At 45.1% G+C, this 16,101-nt stretch overlaps 1 protein-coding gene across 3 annotated transcripts; it reads right to left on the bottom strand.

Moving 5' to 3' along the window:
* Positions 1–3,827: 3,827 nt before the first annotated feature.
* FUS (FUS RNA binding protein) lies at positions 3,828–14,166 on the bottom strand. Of its 3 annotated transcripts, none has more exons than XM_030300541.1 (15): positions 14,076–14,166; positions 12,509–12,533; positions 12,268–12,419; positions 11,453–11,597; positions 11,073–11,263; positions 10,668–10,875; positions 9,031–9,065; positions 7,527–7,559; positions 6,656–6,759; positions 6,126–6,255; positions 5,276–5,377; positions 5,018–5,141; positions 4,587–4,687; positions 4,316–4,463; positions 3,828–4,030 (listed from the first exon to the last, which is right to left on the bottom strand). In XM_030300541.1, the coding sequence occupies exons 1-15, from the start codon at positions 14,086–14,088 to the stop codon at positions 3,991–3,993; spliced, it is 1,551 nt and encodes a 516-aa protein (XP_030156401.1). In that variant the 5' UTR covers positions 14,089–14,166; the 3' UTR covers positions 3,828–3,990. The 3 variants fall into 3 exon arrangements, with proteins under 3 accessions (XP_030156401.1, XP_030156404.1, XP_030156402.1); XM_030300544.1 differs by having other exon boundaries at positions 11,097–11,263; XM_030300542.1 differs by having other exon boundaries at positions 11,453–11,594.
* Positions 14,167–16,101: the final 1,935 nt, after the last annotated feature.

Below are 16,101 nucleotides of genomic sequence, written 5' to 3'. Positions count from 1 at the left end.
CGGGGGCACCTGGCTGGCTCAGTTAAACGTCTGACTCTTGATTTCAGTTGTCATGATCTCCACATTCATGAGATGGAGTCCTGCATCAGGCTCTGCACAGACAGCAGATTCTCTCTTCCCCTCTCTCAAAATAAACATTAAAAAAAATTTTTTTTAATAATAAAGATGAAAGGAAAAAGGCTAAGTACTGAGGGCTCCAAGGTAGGAAACAATTTGAGTTCTGGAAAACTGGGGCAGGAATGGTTGCAGATAAGACCCCACAGCTCACACTTGAGTCTAGCCTCCCTTGCAGACTAGTGTGGAAGTGAGATCTGGTGACAAAACCCATGATGGATGATCAAGGGACAACAAACAGAATGGAGTGGGCTGGGAAGAAACATGCATAAAGATGTAATGTGTTGTCTCATAGGGTTGCACCCTAGACCTTAATTCCCGGTCTACCTACCCATTGATGACTTCACCCCATGCCAAAGGTACTCAAACCTGGACAGATGCAGCATATGATGGCAAAAAATACCTCAGAAGACTAACACAGAACTAAATCAAAAGGCAGCAAACAGATCTGCAGCACACCTTTCCCCACTCACCACCTACCCTTCTCCCTTCCTTCCTAGTTAGCCTGCCCCAATCTCAATCCAAAAACTGCCAGACACCTGCTTCCAGACAGATTGTTTTCAATACTTCAGTATGTATTCTTTAGGAGAAAAAAAAGGACTAGTCTAAAATCCTCACCATGGGGCGCCTGGGTGGCTCAGTCGGTTGAGCGTCTGACTTCAGCTCAGGTCACGATCTCGCGGTCCGCGAGTTCGAGCCCCGCGTCGCGCTCTGGGCTGATGGCTCGGAGCCTGGAGCCTGCTTCTGATTCTGTGTCTCCCTCTCTCTCTGCCCCTCCCCCGTTCATGCGGTGTCTGTCTCAAAATAAATAAACATTAAAAAAAAAAAAAAATCCTCACCAAACATGACTAGCTATTGCTGGCCATACTTTTACAAGGGAATGCAGCAAAGAACAGAAGGTCCAAATTCCAAAACCCCATGGGTCTCATCTTCTCACCAATGCACTTGCAATCAGAACAAGCTGCTCAGGGGGCAGCTGGGTGGCTCAGTCGGTTTAGCACCAGACCCTTGATTTCAGCTCAGGTCATGATCTCAGGGTTTGTGGCTCTGAGCCCCACAGGACACTGCAGAGCCTGCTTGGAGTCCTCTCTCCCCTCTCTGCCCTTGCCCCTACCCCCACATACTTTCTCTCAAAATAAGCTGAAAAAAAGAACAAGATGTTCAGAACCAACATTCTCTCTGCTATTTCCATCTTCATCCATTGTCCTGGGAAAGCCTCCAAACTGGATCTACCTACTAACCAGACATCTGAGACACCTGGGACCCTATTTCCTTTAAGAGCAATGCCAATCGCTAAAGCCCTTTAAAGGATAGAAGACTGGGTGGCTCTGTCGGTTTAAGCTTCCGACTTCGACTCAGGTCCTGATCTCACAGTTCATAAGCTCCAGCCCCACATCGGATCCCGTCTCCCTCTTTCTGCCCCTCTCCGACCTCTCTCACAAAAACAAATGAAATGAAACTTTAATGTTTATTTTTGAGAGAGCGTGAACATGGAAGGGGCAAAGAGAGAGGGAGACACAGAATCCGAAGCAGGCTCTAGGCTCTAGGCTCTGAGCTGTCAGCACAGAGCCCGATGCAGGGCTCAAACTCACGAACCATGAGATCATGATGTGAGCTTTAGTCAGAAGCTTAACCAACTGAGCCACCCAGGTGCCCCATGTAGCATTTTTAAAAAATACTAATAAAGGATATAAGATAGTAATACTAGCAGACCCAGTCAGTAATCAAGTTCACAAAAAACTCCAACCTCCTTCACCCCTTGCAGCAGGATCAAGGAACCACAACTGAACCCTAACACCAGAACCCTAGTAGTTGAAACAGAAACAAACTTTTTAGAAACATGAATCAGTCTTTTTTTTTCTTCCTTTGGAATAAGAGTATTCAAATCAATCACTTAAGCAGATTCAAAAAACAGATCAAAGAAATAGTAAAGGCAGCCCAATCACACCAAAGAGAACTACCACATCCTTGGCTCTAAAATGAAGGCTTCTCACATGTACCAAATTCCAGTCAAGCCAAAGGATTGCCTGGGAGAACCTCAGCCAATCTCAACCTACTCTTGGTTACTGAGCACCCCCCACTCAGTAGGGAGAGTAAAGCAATTATTTATTACTTCCAAGGCCACCACTTCCCTGTCTTGGAAATTTGGTGAAGCAACCTTCTATAGAGAAGGCCTTGAGCACACTCGACAACTCTAAACAAAGAGGAAAACACTTCCAAACTAAGAGTCCCTGAACTCCACAAGCTGTGTTTCTGACAGCAATATACCTTTTTCTACTGGCTGTGATTTTCTGTCCTATATTAACTAAAATTCATACTCACCAACTCATTGGCAGGTACAGGCAAGTTTTCTAAACTCCCATTTGAGAGTTGAAAAAAATGGAGATGCACCTGGGTGGTGCAAGTTAAGTGTACCACTTCGGCTCAGGTCACAATCTAGCGGTTGGTGAGTTCGAGCCCCGTGTCAGGTTCTGGGCTGACAGCTCAGAGCCTAGAGCCTGCTTCAGATTCTGTCTCTGTCTCTCTCTCTCTGCCCCTCCCCCCATTCACACTCTGTCTCTCTCAAAAATAAACATTAAAAAGTTTTTCAAAAAAAACACAGAAAACAAAGGGTTTGAGGGGTCAGGAAATGCATACGGTAAAGTTGAGAACTGTCTAAGGTTTCAACTCATTGCCCCTACTCCTTTCTTATCTCCAACACACCCCCTGGAAAAGGGAGGGCTTTCCACCACCAATTCCACCAATCATTAAGGTTCAAGCCTAAAATCTCAAAATACCCAAGACCTTAGCCCTCTAAGTGCAGGCAGGATACAAAAGTGACACCCTGTCTCCTATCTACCCAAGCCCCACCTTCAGGAAAACTAGGGTGGGGGAGGCCCCACTCACCTTGAAAATATAATAAGGAGCTACTTCTACCTTCCTTTCCCAGCTAACCTTCCCTCTTACCATCAACTTGTTCCCTTCCCTCTTCCCTCAAATTTAGCATCCTCCTAAGACCTAAGCAAACAAAAAAGCTTTAGTTTATCCCCTTGAGAACAATGATTTCAGAATGAAAATGCTAAGAAATGAAAATGAAGTTCCAAGAACTAGGCCTCAATCTTGGCTCTACCATGTTCTGATTTGAGAGCCACATAACCCCATGCACATCATCATCTGCCTATAGAGTGAGTGAGGCCACAGAAGCTCTGACATAAGCAGGTACACACTCCTTCCTACAAAAGACCCAATTTGGCTGGCTATGTGCTCTCCTTCATGGTTACTTTGAATACTGCCCCCAAAACCAATCTAATTTGTTTGAGCCCACCTTAGAAAAGTGTCAACAGAGCCAAAAGTCCTTAAAAAGGGTAAAACGGATAGACTAGTAAACCAAGACCAACACATAAATAAATGTGGTATAAGGTGGTAAAAGAAAAACCCCCACATAGTGGGACATATTTTGGGGCCACAGTCATGACATCACAAGTTTCACTTATCCCATTTATACATCCAACTTTTGCCATGACAGAAAAGTTTGAATCTCTACTTTCAAGGATGCCACTTAACTTTTTCTCCCCTGGACTAAGTATCACACACTTTATTCCAGTTCCTGCTAAACAGGAACAGATTATTCCAGTTCCTGCTAAGCAGGATGATCTGAAAGAGAAAAACTCCCCACATTCTTGACCCAGGCAGGTATCAATCCTCCAGTAGAGTGAAGAGGAGGAAGGAAAAAATTTTAACTAAAATGATGGTTTTTAATGGGAACCAGAGGTATGGTTACAATTACATAGTCCGACACAAAAAACCCATGAGTGATCAGGAGTTGGAAGGTTACAAAATAATGAGGGTAACACTGGGTACAAGAAGAAAAGCTGTTGCAGAACCTCAGGAGCCACGTTAATACGGCCTCTCCCTGCGATCCTGTCTGTGCTCACCCCTGCAAGAAAGAGTATCCATTAGGTCTGAATTACCAACCTCTCCACCCATCCAACCCCCAAAATCCTATCTGCCCCTGCTACCTACCAACAAGAGAGGTCTCTTCTCTACAAGTATAGAGTATAAATAAATGTGGGTCTAGAGATTAGTTCTCCAAGATAATATAATCCTCCTGCTCTCCTTCCATACCCCCACTATGGTTATAATCTCAGCTTTCCAATCTAGCTCTCAAAATGAAACCTTCCTATCATATGACCTCCCTTCAATTACTTTTTAAGAGTCTTACCTGGAGTCCATCTTGCCAGGGCCAAAGCCACCTCTGTCCCCACCACCCCGGCCCCCTCGGAAGCCCCCACGGTCCCCGCCTCGGCCTCGGTAGCCGCCCCGATCATAGCCTCCTCTGCCACCACGACGATCGTCTCCATAGTTACCCCCTAGGACAAAAGAAATAGGATAGATCATACACCCCCAAATCCCTACCTTCCCTCTAACCTCCCTGCTTAAAATTAAGGGCCCTGTGATCCCAACTCCTTATTACCAGTTCTGCCCCTTCTTACCCATATGAGAGCCTCCTGGTCCTCCTCCTGGGCCATCTGGTTTAGGGGCCTTACACTGGTTGCATTCATTCCTCCAAGAGAAGTTCATGTTCTCACATATACTGAGAAAAAGACAAACAATTAGTTTGGAAAAGTGGGAGTAAACAAGACCCAAGAATTAGGAAAAGATTCTAGTGACTTTAGAGATACAGCGAGGAAACAGAGGCCTCAGAAAAGCAAAAAGTCTTCTCAGGAACAGAACCAGGAAGAGAAAGTACAGATTACTAAATCCAGTGCAGTATCTTTCCCACTATAACAACCTTAATTAGGTAAGCTCTCAACCAAATTCTGTCCCCATCACTGTACCCTTGACATTTGTCCAGAAAATATCCAACTCTGCCATAGTATCAAAAGACACACATTTAACAGGACTGAGGAAAAAAGTCACTCACGGATTAGGACACTTCCAGTCACCAGCTCGCTGCTGTCCACCGCCACCACCACCTCCACTGGGGAATCCTCCCCGGCCACCGCCACCACTACCACCACCTCCATAGCCTCCACGGCCCATGGGTCCTAGTGTAGATAAAAGTAGGAGTCTGCTCCCCTTCCAAGTTTCATTAACCTAACTTTCTTTTCCTATGCAAGCCCTTACCATCCTCTCCACTCTACCCATCTCTTTATACCACCAGCAGGGAGTAGCTCCTCACCTCCTCGCCCTCGGCCTCCACGACCATTGCCACCACCCCGATTGAAGTCTGCTCGCCGAGTAGCAAATGATACCTTAATGGGATTCCCGGAGAATTCTTTACCTGAAGAAATAAAGGTTTAAAATGAGACTTTTTATTAAGACCTATGAATCCAAAAGCAAGTTTGGTACAATCAAAAGATTCTACACCTTCCTAAAAAAGGTTTATCATCAGATGAGACAGAAGCCAAATACTACAGTTTACCCTTGAACATGGGTCAGAACTGCACAGACCCACTTATACATGTATTTCTTTAATAAACACAGTACAGTACATTGAATGTATTTTCTCTTTACACTTGTCTTAGTAACATATAATGTACAAAATATGTGTTTATCAACTTATCAGTAAGGCTTCCAGTCAACAGTAGGCAACTGATAATTAAGTTTTGGGGAAGTAAAGTTATACGTAGATTTGTAATTGCACAAGAGGTCAGCAGTCCTAAATCCCCAGAATGTTGAAGAGTCAACTGTATATACACTAAAGCACCAGGTAAAAAGCATTGAAGACATGGGGCACGTGGGTGGCTCAGTCAGTTGAGCATCCAACTTCAGCTCAGGTCATGATCTCAAGGTTCATTATTACTTCAAGCCCCACACTGGGCTCACTGCTTGCTATCAGCACAGAACCAGCTTCAGATCTTCTGTCCCCTTCTCTCTACCCGTTCCCCCACTCACCCTCTCAAAAACAAATAAACATTACAAGAAAAAAAAAACAGCATTGAAGATGTAAAAGGAAACATTAAAATGTAACTTATCTCCCAAGGCTAGCTGTCCTATCCCACACACTCCACCAGCCTCCTCATACATACCATCAAACCAGTCAATAGCTGCTTTAGCAGAAGGTGGGTCATCAAATGATACCGTTGCCTCTCCCTTCAGCTTGCCTGTTTCTCTGTCTGTGTACAGATTAATCATGGGCTGTCCTGTTTTCTTATTTGTCTGAAAAAAGCAATATGAGATAACATCTTACAAGACAGCATTACCCACCTTCCACCTTTCTTCAAGAATCTGAGGCTGATCATAACCATATTTCAGCTCCTCTCTTCCCAGTTACAATTTCCTATATCACGTAACTTGAATTAAAGTCACTGACTACAATTATGTCTCACTTCAATACTGAAAGATTATAAACTGCAAATTCGAAAGTTTAGGACACTCCCCCTCTTTTTTCAATTGTGCCTTTCTGCGTGAAGATGTATTTCAGAAAATGGCAACAGCTAATGTTTTTTCCTCAAAAAATTAAGCTGGCAACCATTAAGACTTTTATTTTTACTAACGTGTGAAATCCAAAAACTTCCAACACTGACAGAAAAGACAGCACTACTATGCTCCACAGTACCTTAATAATACCAATCTGCTTGAAGTAATCAGCCACAGACTCAATTGTAACATTTTCGCCCAAGCCTTGCACGAAGATGGTGTTGTTGTCTGAATTATCCTGTTCTGCTTGAACAAAAAAAGAAATGTGAATATGGAGAACACTAGCAAAGGTAAAAAAAAAAAAAAAAAAAAAGGTGACAGTGACTCTTAACCCAACTTTAATACTTGTTATTAAGCTCTCAAAGAAAAAAAATCCTAAAGAAACCAATCTGATTTAAGGTCAGGCAAAAGACAGAAGTCTACCTACCTCCCTTCTAGTATTTGAGTGCCTATATGCTAGCCATTTCACAAATTTAGTTTTACAACTATCCTTTGAAACATGTTAATAGGCATTAAAGAAACCAGGGCTCAGGAGTTTACTGCCCAAGGTTACAAAGTATACAGTGTTTGTCCATTTTCAAAGTAAAAAACCTTTTTTACACTACAATCCAACACACAGCCAACAGAGACTAAATCCTTCCCTTTATGGGTCTTTTCATTTACTAATTTAGTCATGATCCACATATGTAAAAACCACTGCTTTAAATCAGCAGTACCAGAGTATGATCTACACACAGATGCATCACCATCTCCTCAGACTTACTGGAAATGCAGATTATCAGGCTCCCCCCAGACCCACTAAATTGCTGGGGAATTAAACCACTCATGAAAGTATTTCTGATATATGCTCATTTATTTACAGATAACTGCTAACTACAACTATGCCTAAATTCCCTTCATTTTCCTTCTTCTCTACCCGACCTTTTTCAGACTCCTTTAAGTATTGAAGAACAACCAATAAAAGTTCTGACACCACATTAGCCATTCCTTCATGCCAACTGTGGACTCACCAGAGTCATGACGTGATCCTTGGTCCCGAGGGCCTTAAGTGACATGAAAAAAAAAAAAAAACAAACAAGGAAAGAGAGGCTGTTAGTCAACAGGGAGAGACAGACAAGGAACAAAATTAACACCAATCCAAACTCTTGCAAAATTATCAGGTTAAGTGCTCACAGCCTCATCCAAACCCTGTCCTGGGTTACCTACCCAGAGAAAACCCTAGACAGGGCTGGGGAAGACACACATACATAAGATCTGTATGTAACTTGAGTCCCCACAGGGACAACTCCACACTTCAGAAAATTCTGCCTCCCCCAGCTCAGGCTGGGAAATGTCCTCAGCACAGACTGGGGGGGGCCAGGAATGAGACCCATTGCAGTTAACAAAACCAACTCATAGCTTGGCCCTGTTCTCTCACACCAGAGAGAAATGGGCTCACCACCAGCAATGTGATATGCATTCATCCAGTTTCTCCAAACTTTAACACCAAAGACACTTATCCCTTGTGGAACAATTTTTAATTTCATCTTTAGAAAACCATTCTTAAAACCATGTTGTTTCCCCAACCACATGAAGATAAAAAAACATACATAACAGCTATTGTATTTTTAAAGCATGTCCCAGGGAACAGACCAGAAATCTTATTTCCATAATGCAGCCTCTATTTTTTTTCCAGAGACCATCTTTGACCAAAGTTTATCTGAATTCACCATATATAAATATTGTACCCACACTCAATGACACCTAAATCATGAACCCAAGCCTTTGGCTTTAAATGTTGAGACAAATCAAGAAACCTTTTGTTAGTTAACCAAACCAGAAAAGTTCCAGCTTACTGGGAGACTTCTCAAATTTGCCATTTTTCCATGAATTCAGTTTGTGCTGTTAAGACCTGGTTATTTCCCATGAGCCACACATGCTCCCAACCTTTCTTGTAGTAGTCCACACCTTCCTTCCCAGAGCTAGTTTCTATTTGCTCATCTGAATTGAGTTTAAGTACATATATGTAGAAATGCATTGACACCATTCAGTATTTAATATATAAACATATACCAACTTCACCGTCTTCAGGGCAGGGCAATATTTCACATCCCCCTTCCAGAATTAAAACATTTGGAGATTGTTACACACACACACACTAGCCTTGGACACACTGATCAAAAGGATCCTAAAGCCAAGTTGGCACCACGTGTTCCAGCACACACTCTCCAGTTTCACATAACGGTGGTCACTAAGTGCCAGGTGTGGCAACAGTCCTGTCAGAGGCCTACTAAACACCTCTTATTAACCTGGGTCAAACCAATTTGGCACCAGATGACTGCTGAGTCTTACCCCGCCTGCCTCCAGGTTAGCACCCATCTGGCAGCAGGTGGCATTCTACCCCACCCCTTTCTGGAGGTGGTTCTGGACACTTCCAATACCTTTGACATTTAAAACACGCTAAGACATCTGCAAATGAACAATCAGACAAAGCATTGCTGGGATTTGGGAATTTTGGAAACTCTGTTCACTTACCACCAAATTTATTGAAGCCACCACGGTCACTTCCGCTGGAGAAGACAAGTTAGAAGAAAGGACATGAAGCTTCCAACGGCTACAAAAGGGCGTTTTTTGATTTTGTTTAACATTCCCCAAACGTGAGTTGGTGTTTTGGGAAAAAGATACAAGTGGCTACTAAAATCCATTTCCCTTCCTGACCACCCCTTGTCTGACCTTTGAGCATGTCACACACTCGTGTGCAATTTCTCAGACACAGTTTTTAAGGATTTTGCTTTAAAAGGTTATGTATCTATTTCCTCTGGAAAAAAAAAAATGACCCATTTTCCTTGGTCGTTCTTCCGATGTAGCAGATGTTTTTTCCTCTTGTCGCGAGTGGTTGACAACCCAGTAGTTCGTTTAAAAACCCTACCCCCCAATTCACCCAGAAGACATTTCACACCAGGCTGGGGTAGCCCTGAACACATTTTTGTGGTTTTTGCTTTGAAAGCAGCAAGCAGACCCAACCCCATTCCATAAAAAGTCAAAACCAAAGGCAATTTCCCCTTAAAGCAAGACAAACTTCGCTAAGCCCTATCCTAACTACTGAGCTGTTTTTGATCTCCCCCCACCCCCGGGGTCACCCCTTCTACACTGCGAGAAGAGCGGAGTATTTTGCAATGTCACCTTTCATACCTGTGGCACATAAAATGCAGAGCAAGTTAACAGTCACATAACAGTTGTTTTTCTTTTCAAAGTTTTGCATTAAACACACGCACACAACAGTGTTTTCCTTATTTTTGTAAGGTTTTTGAGATTGCCCCCACCCACCTCTGAATACTTACCACACGCAAACTCTCATTTAAAAACCCTACTTTTCCAAAAAAGGAGTTAACACACTGACATTCCTCCCCTTTTCAAAGGGAGACAGAGGAAGGTCCTTCAAACATATTTACCAACAGATTTGACCAATGCTTTAACATCAAATCTAAGGTTTTATACTTCAACTACAGCGGGAAGGGGAAGAAAGAGAAGGTCCAGCTGGACAAGTAGCAGGAGGAGGGGGACAGTGGAGCAAATAGATGGGATACCACTGTCAAGCGTATTTTGTCCAAAAGGTCTGCACACTTCAGACAGCTCCATAAACCAAGTCACACACAGAATCATTACTGCCAGTCAAATTACTGCCATCAAGCACATGGATTCAAATAACTACAAAATGCGGGAAGAGTAGCCAATTCCTGGAAGCTAAAGTCATCAGGTTAAGCATTAACAACTCCTTTAGAGGACACATGGGAATACATTTAACAAGTTTCCCTACTACCAGGAGTGGGATCATCGGTTTCCCTTGCAAAGAAGACTTTACTTCCATGTTTCTTGCCTAGGATATCAATGACTCCAGTCCATATACACCCACATATTTTTTCCTTTTTCTTTGAAAATAAAACCTCAGTACTCAAATCTCTATTCAAAGGTGTGGGTGAGAGTTCAGCCTCCCAAATTCTCACCAAAAAATGGGAATGTACGAAGAAACCATCAGTGTCCCCAACTCCAAGCCCTCACAAATCCCTAGAATAAAACTAATCATGCACTAAGGAACTGGGCTTCAAGGGATATTCATGCAACCCTCCATAGTCCCCAAGAGATGTTACTCCCTGGCTCACAAGAACACCTACCCCATGCCGCCTCTGCCTCCACGGCCACCTCCACGACCTCTGGGTTCATAGCCACCACTGCTGCGGTTGTAACCACCGCCACCGCCCCGGCCGCGGCCCCCACGGTCCTGCTGGCCTCCCCCGTAGCCACCGCCACCACCACTCTGGTCCTGACCGCCATAACCGCCGCCGCCTCCACTCATGGAGGACTGATCTTGGCCATAGTTACCTGTCAGAAGTGAAAGAATTTTTTAAAGAAAAAACTGAAGTGGGAAAAAACAGTGCCAACACTTAGACAACAGAAATAAAAAGACAGCTAAGGAACAAGAAAACAAAATGTTAAGAACCTTTTAGGATAAGGGGCCAAACGGTAGAACAGAAGTCTCTACAGAAAACAGGCATGAGACAAAACTGAAGACACCTCACCTCCACCACCCCCTCCACCACCACCTCCAGTGCTACTGTTGTACTGGTTCTGCTGTCCATAGCCTTGAGGGGGATTATAGGAGCTTTGCTGCTGTCCATAGCCTTGCTGCTGTCCACCATAGCCAGACTGCTGGCCATAGCCCCCACTTTGGGGCTGCCCATAGCTGCTGCTCTGAGAACTACCACCGTAACTAAGGAGAAAGAAAAAAACAGAATCATAATGCCAGTATGTCCAAAACTTCATTTTTGGCACATTCCATTCCCTGTACCCACCCCCGTTACAAAGACTCCTCCCCCCGACATTACTCCTAGGGAGAAATGAATTCTTATCAATTCACACCTAACCATATTCCAGGCCTCCCCCTCCCCAAACACCTTACCTTCCCGAGGTGCTGCTAGGAGCTGGCTGCTGGCCATAGCCAGGATAAGAGGACTGTTGCCCATAAGATGACTGAGAACTCTGGCTACTGCCATAGCCACCAGTTGAGCCATATCCTTGGGGAGCTGACTGAGTGCCATAGCCTGCTAACAAGGAAAAGAAAGGAAGTCAAATACTATGAGAAAAAAGACAGGTAATAGGTTGAAGAATCATTATGTACCACTTAATGCTACCCATACTTGAAAAGTCAGCCTCTTAGAAGCTGCTTGCAAATCTTTTAAATCAAAGATGCCCTTCCCCTTCTACCCTAAGGCTTATAACTAACTTCTACCAGCTTCAGAGTTCCCATCTCATCCCACCTACCCCAAAGCCAGTTTCCAGGACCACTACTAATCACAACCCACAACCCAAGAGATCCCTATTCATTAACAGTGTTTTTAATATTTTCTCCCTGTATGAAAAGCCTAAAACTTTCTCCCTTTAGGAAATCCTCACCCCCACATTTCACTGTCGTGCTGAGGGAAAACAGGGAAAAGTAGACCATGAACAGAAAAATAAGTGAAAAAAAGAAACCAGAATTACAAACTAGTATTTGTTTGAAAAGACTGGACTCTGAATAAAGATTCAGACTCCAAGAAAGAAAAACAGAAAAGAAAGAAGAAAAGATTCGGACTCCAAAATGTTTTAAGGGTTACAGACTGGTTAAGGGAAAAAAAACATATGACAATTCCAACATTAGAGCACCACTTAAGTTTAAGGAAAGCAACATTCAAAAAGAGCAGGAAGAGGCAGGGTAACCCACTCAAAGAGACTCACTGTTCTGGGTCTGTCCATAAGAAGAACCATAGCTGCTCTGGCCATAGCCTGAAGTGTCTGACTGGCCATAACCACTGTAACTCTGCTGTCCATAGGGCTGATTGCTCTGCTGGGAATAGCCCTGCCCAGGCTGGGTGGGGTACGCCCCATAGCTGGAGAAAAAGAAACTGCAATCAGGAAAAGATACCTTAGCCTCCCCTGCCCCTGTACAAACTCCTGAAAGCCCTGAAATGACACTCACCTTTGGGTTGCTTGTTGGGTATAGTCTGCAAAAGAAAAATATAGTTACATTACCTCAGCCATCCCTACATGAGTGGAAAGGAATTAAATCTCTTAACTCAACCCCTAGGGCCTCCAGATAATATCAACTATGTTTGGAAAAAGGCAGAAATTCCCTCATGAAACACTAGTTGAGCGGAAGGACAAGGTGGCAGGTCATAATCAAGTTTACTTACAATAAAGAAAAGAAAGGGGGAAAAAAAAGCAAATCTTTACAGACACCACTAAGTCTTGACTACTGGAATAAACTAGTATCTTGGTGGAACACTACAATTTTCTGCAAATTCAACTGATGCCAGGAACTGCACAAACCTACACACGTTTTATTTTCATACCCACTCTAAGAGGAAGGGATCACCAGTAGTCAAACTAAAGTCACAGATCTACCTAAGTGGGACAGGTTTTAACGCAAGCAGGAGACAGCAATGATCAGGATGGGCCTCCCCACTCTCTCGACCAAGGCCAAGCTTCACCCTTTGCCCAATTTTGGAGAATGGCAAAGTTGGCTCTTAGAGGAAAACCAGGTAACCAAGAGAACGCTTTGACCCCAAATGACAGAGATCATCAGAGTTCTCCCTAGGAGCCCAATCTGGGTACCCAAGTCCCCAGTCCCGTGGCTCCGATTCGGTTTTTTCATCTACCTTGCTTTCCTCGGGGCTGTGAGGAGACTCGAAAACCAAAGACAGCGAAAGCGCTTTTAAACCGCCACACCGAACGCGCAGATCAACTCGTCTCCTCAGTACAGGAAACGAGGCCGCTTCCCCCGCAGGAAAAGGGTAAAGGACCGGGAGAGGGTGTGGCCTCAAGCAGTCATTCCTTTGGTTCCCACCATAGAAAGCGGAAATTTAGGCGGGAAAACCCTCGGCCAGGTCCCAAGTCCGTTAGACGACCCCCCCCCAGGCCTTCCCCCAAACCGTTAAGCGGGCGCACTGCCCCGATCCCCAGCCTCCGCCCCCGGCCGCGTGGCAACCGAGGCGGGAACCAGGCGGTCCCGCCCCTTCCCAAGGGACCCCGGGGGCGAGGCCCACACCGGACGCGCGCCGCGGAGTCTCCAGCGGAGGGTATCGCGACAAAAAGCAGGGCTAACACGAGGCGGGAGGGGGTTCGCGCCGCGAAAAAGGGGGGAGGGGCCAGCAGAGCGCGTGCGCGCACTGAATGCCCGGATGCAGCACTGCGACAAAGCGGGGCCGAGCTCGGGGCTGGGAATGAGAGGAAAAAAAGCTTCGAGGACCGAGCATTTCCATCCGTGTCTCACGTTTCAAATCACCAAAAAACGTCCCTCTCAAATCTCACCTCAAGTAAAGGGACTACGAAGGGAAAATCCCCTGCCCCGCACAAGGCGCCAGAGGAGCGAAACAAAATGGCGACATCGGCCTCCCCCTTCCACCCCTCTCGCTGCTTCCCGCCACAGTGGTGCGAGAAGACCCTACATGCGATCGTCGCCCGGGTCCCACCGAAAAACAAAAGCCCAACTGGAGGGAACGAAGCCCCACGCCGGCGCGCCACCGCCGCCTCCCGCCCTTACATACCGTTTGAGGCCATGTCCGCGCACGCGCGCACAGGCCGACAAGCAACAAAATTCCAACACCACAGAGCACCGACGCCTCGAGGACTGAGCAGCCCCGCCTCCTGCGTCGAGGCTTATGTAGTCCTCCCCGCCTACGTACCGCGGAGGAATGTACCAAATGCTGGAAAGAAAGGGGGGAGCGTGGCCGGATTCCTACCAATCTTCAGGGAGTATAAAGAGCCCGAACAGACAGAGGAGAGGCATATTAACTAAGAAACTTGCAAATAACGTATATAATCCTATTTTTTCTGGCAAAGCACTTCGACTCGCCCTGTGGAACTAGCCCACTATCCACCTTCACCCCTATAAAGGTATAATGATACGGTCTGATTACCCTCTGGGGGCGGGGCAAGGAGCCTAGGGCGTCTGCGAACGCAACTGTAGTCAAAGCCGGGAGTCGTGGGGCGGGAACCGAAATTCTTCTGGCTGGCCCATTTCACTGGGCCCCACTTTCACTCAGGATGGCAAGCTCTTGCGCTCTATAGCCCATCCACTGCCCCAGGAGCTTGGTAACTCCGGCGCTAACCTTCTCTGGCTCAAACATTCCTCCCCCGAAACACACACCGAACCTCTCCCTTCCTGTATCTCGATTTCATCGTCTTTCGGGGTCGCATTTCCTTAGTCCTTGCTAGGATTTGTGGATTGTGACGGCTGACCTGAAAGAAGGAATAGAGTTGTCCTAATCTGGTCCAGCACTGGTACCCCACCAAACCCTCAGGGTTTTGCCCTTGACTAGCGGTAGGACCAGAAAGCCCAGGCCCTCTGGACCTCAGAGAGCGTTGGGATTAGTTTCCGGTCTCCCAGCCTTCTACTGATACGGAGCTTTTTATTTTCTTGAAGCCCTAGCAAGGAACCAATGGGAATATCCAGTAATAACTGATATTTAGATAGAGCTTAAGTGGTTTCAAAATGTACAATCAGGGGCGCCTGGCTGGCTCAGTTGGTGAAGCCTGCAACTCTTGATCTTAGGGTTGTGAGTTCCAGCCCCATATTGGTGTACAGATTATTTAAAAATAAAATCTTAAAAAAAAAAAAAGTGTAATCAACTGCTTTTCCATCACAATCTTATGAAGAAGGTAAAGGTGTCTCCATTTTATAGACAAGAAAGGAGACTAAGACCAAGTGCAATACAGATTATAGAGTGGCTAAAGGTTTAACCTGATTGGAGCAGAGGTCTTTGTAGCCACAAAACACTGCTTTAGTTGGTTAAATGAACACTTTGCAGTGCTCTGAAGCCTGTTCACTCCCTGTGAGTACAAGGACAAAAAGTGAAATTCAAATTAACTTGCAATTTGAATTTTAAGCAGCCTTGCCTAAAGAAGTAAATTTTAAAGTATTAAATAAAACAAGACAGGGGCGCCTGGGTGGCTCAGTCTGTTAAGCATTCAACTCTTGATTTCAGCTCAGGTTGTGATCTCATGGTTGGTGGGATCCAGCCGGTGTGGGGCTCTGAGCTGACGGGGAGGAGCCTACTTGGGATTCTCTCTCTCCTTCTGCACTCTCCCCAGCCCCCACATGCTCTATAAGTAAATAAGATAGAGGGGCACCTAGGTGGCTCAGTTAGTTAAGCAACTCTTGATTTTGGCTCAGGTCATGAGCTCACAGTTTGTGAGTTTGAGCCGGAGTGCTTGGGATTTTCTCTCCGTCTCTCCCTCTCTCTCTGACCCTTCCCTGCTCTCTCTCTAGCATGCACACATGCATGCTCTTTCTCTCTCTTTCTCAAAATATGTAAATTAACTGTTAAAAAATGGGGGGGGGAGAAAAAAAGTAAAACACTTTAAAAATATGGGTAGAGGCCAGGAATGCTGCTAAATATCCCTACAATATGCAGAGTAGTTCTGCCACAACAAGGCCCAAGATGCCAATAGTGCTGAGATTGAGAAACCTTGCCATATAATAAAGATGACCAGATTCCCTATGGATAGGTACTTAGATGACTTATAATATTTTGATATATAGACCATCCTGTAATGACAGTGGTATAAATT

The sequence above is a fragment of the Lynx canadensis genome, chromosome E3 (assembly GCF_007474595.2).
Source record: "Lynx canadensis isolate LIC74 chromosome E3, mLynCan4.pri.v2, whole genome shotgun sequence".
Classification (NCBI taxonomy): domain Eukaryota; kingdom Metazoa; phylum Chordata; class Mammalia; order Carnivora; family Felidae; genus Lynx; species Lynx canadensis.
Note: the sequence above shows the minus strand (reverse complement) of the source record. Positions and strands in the feature narration are given on the sequence as shown.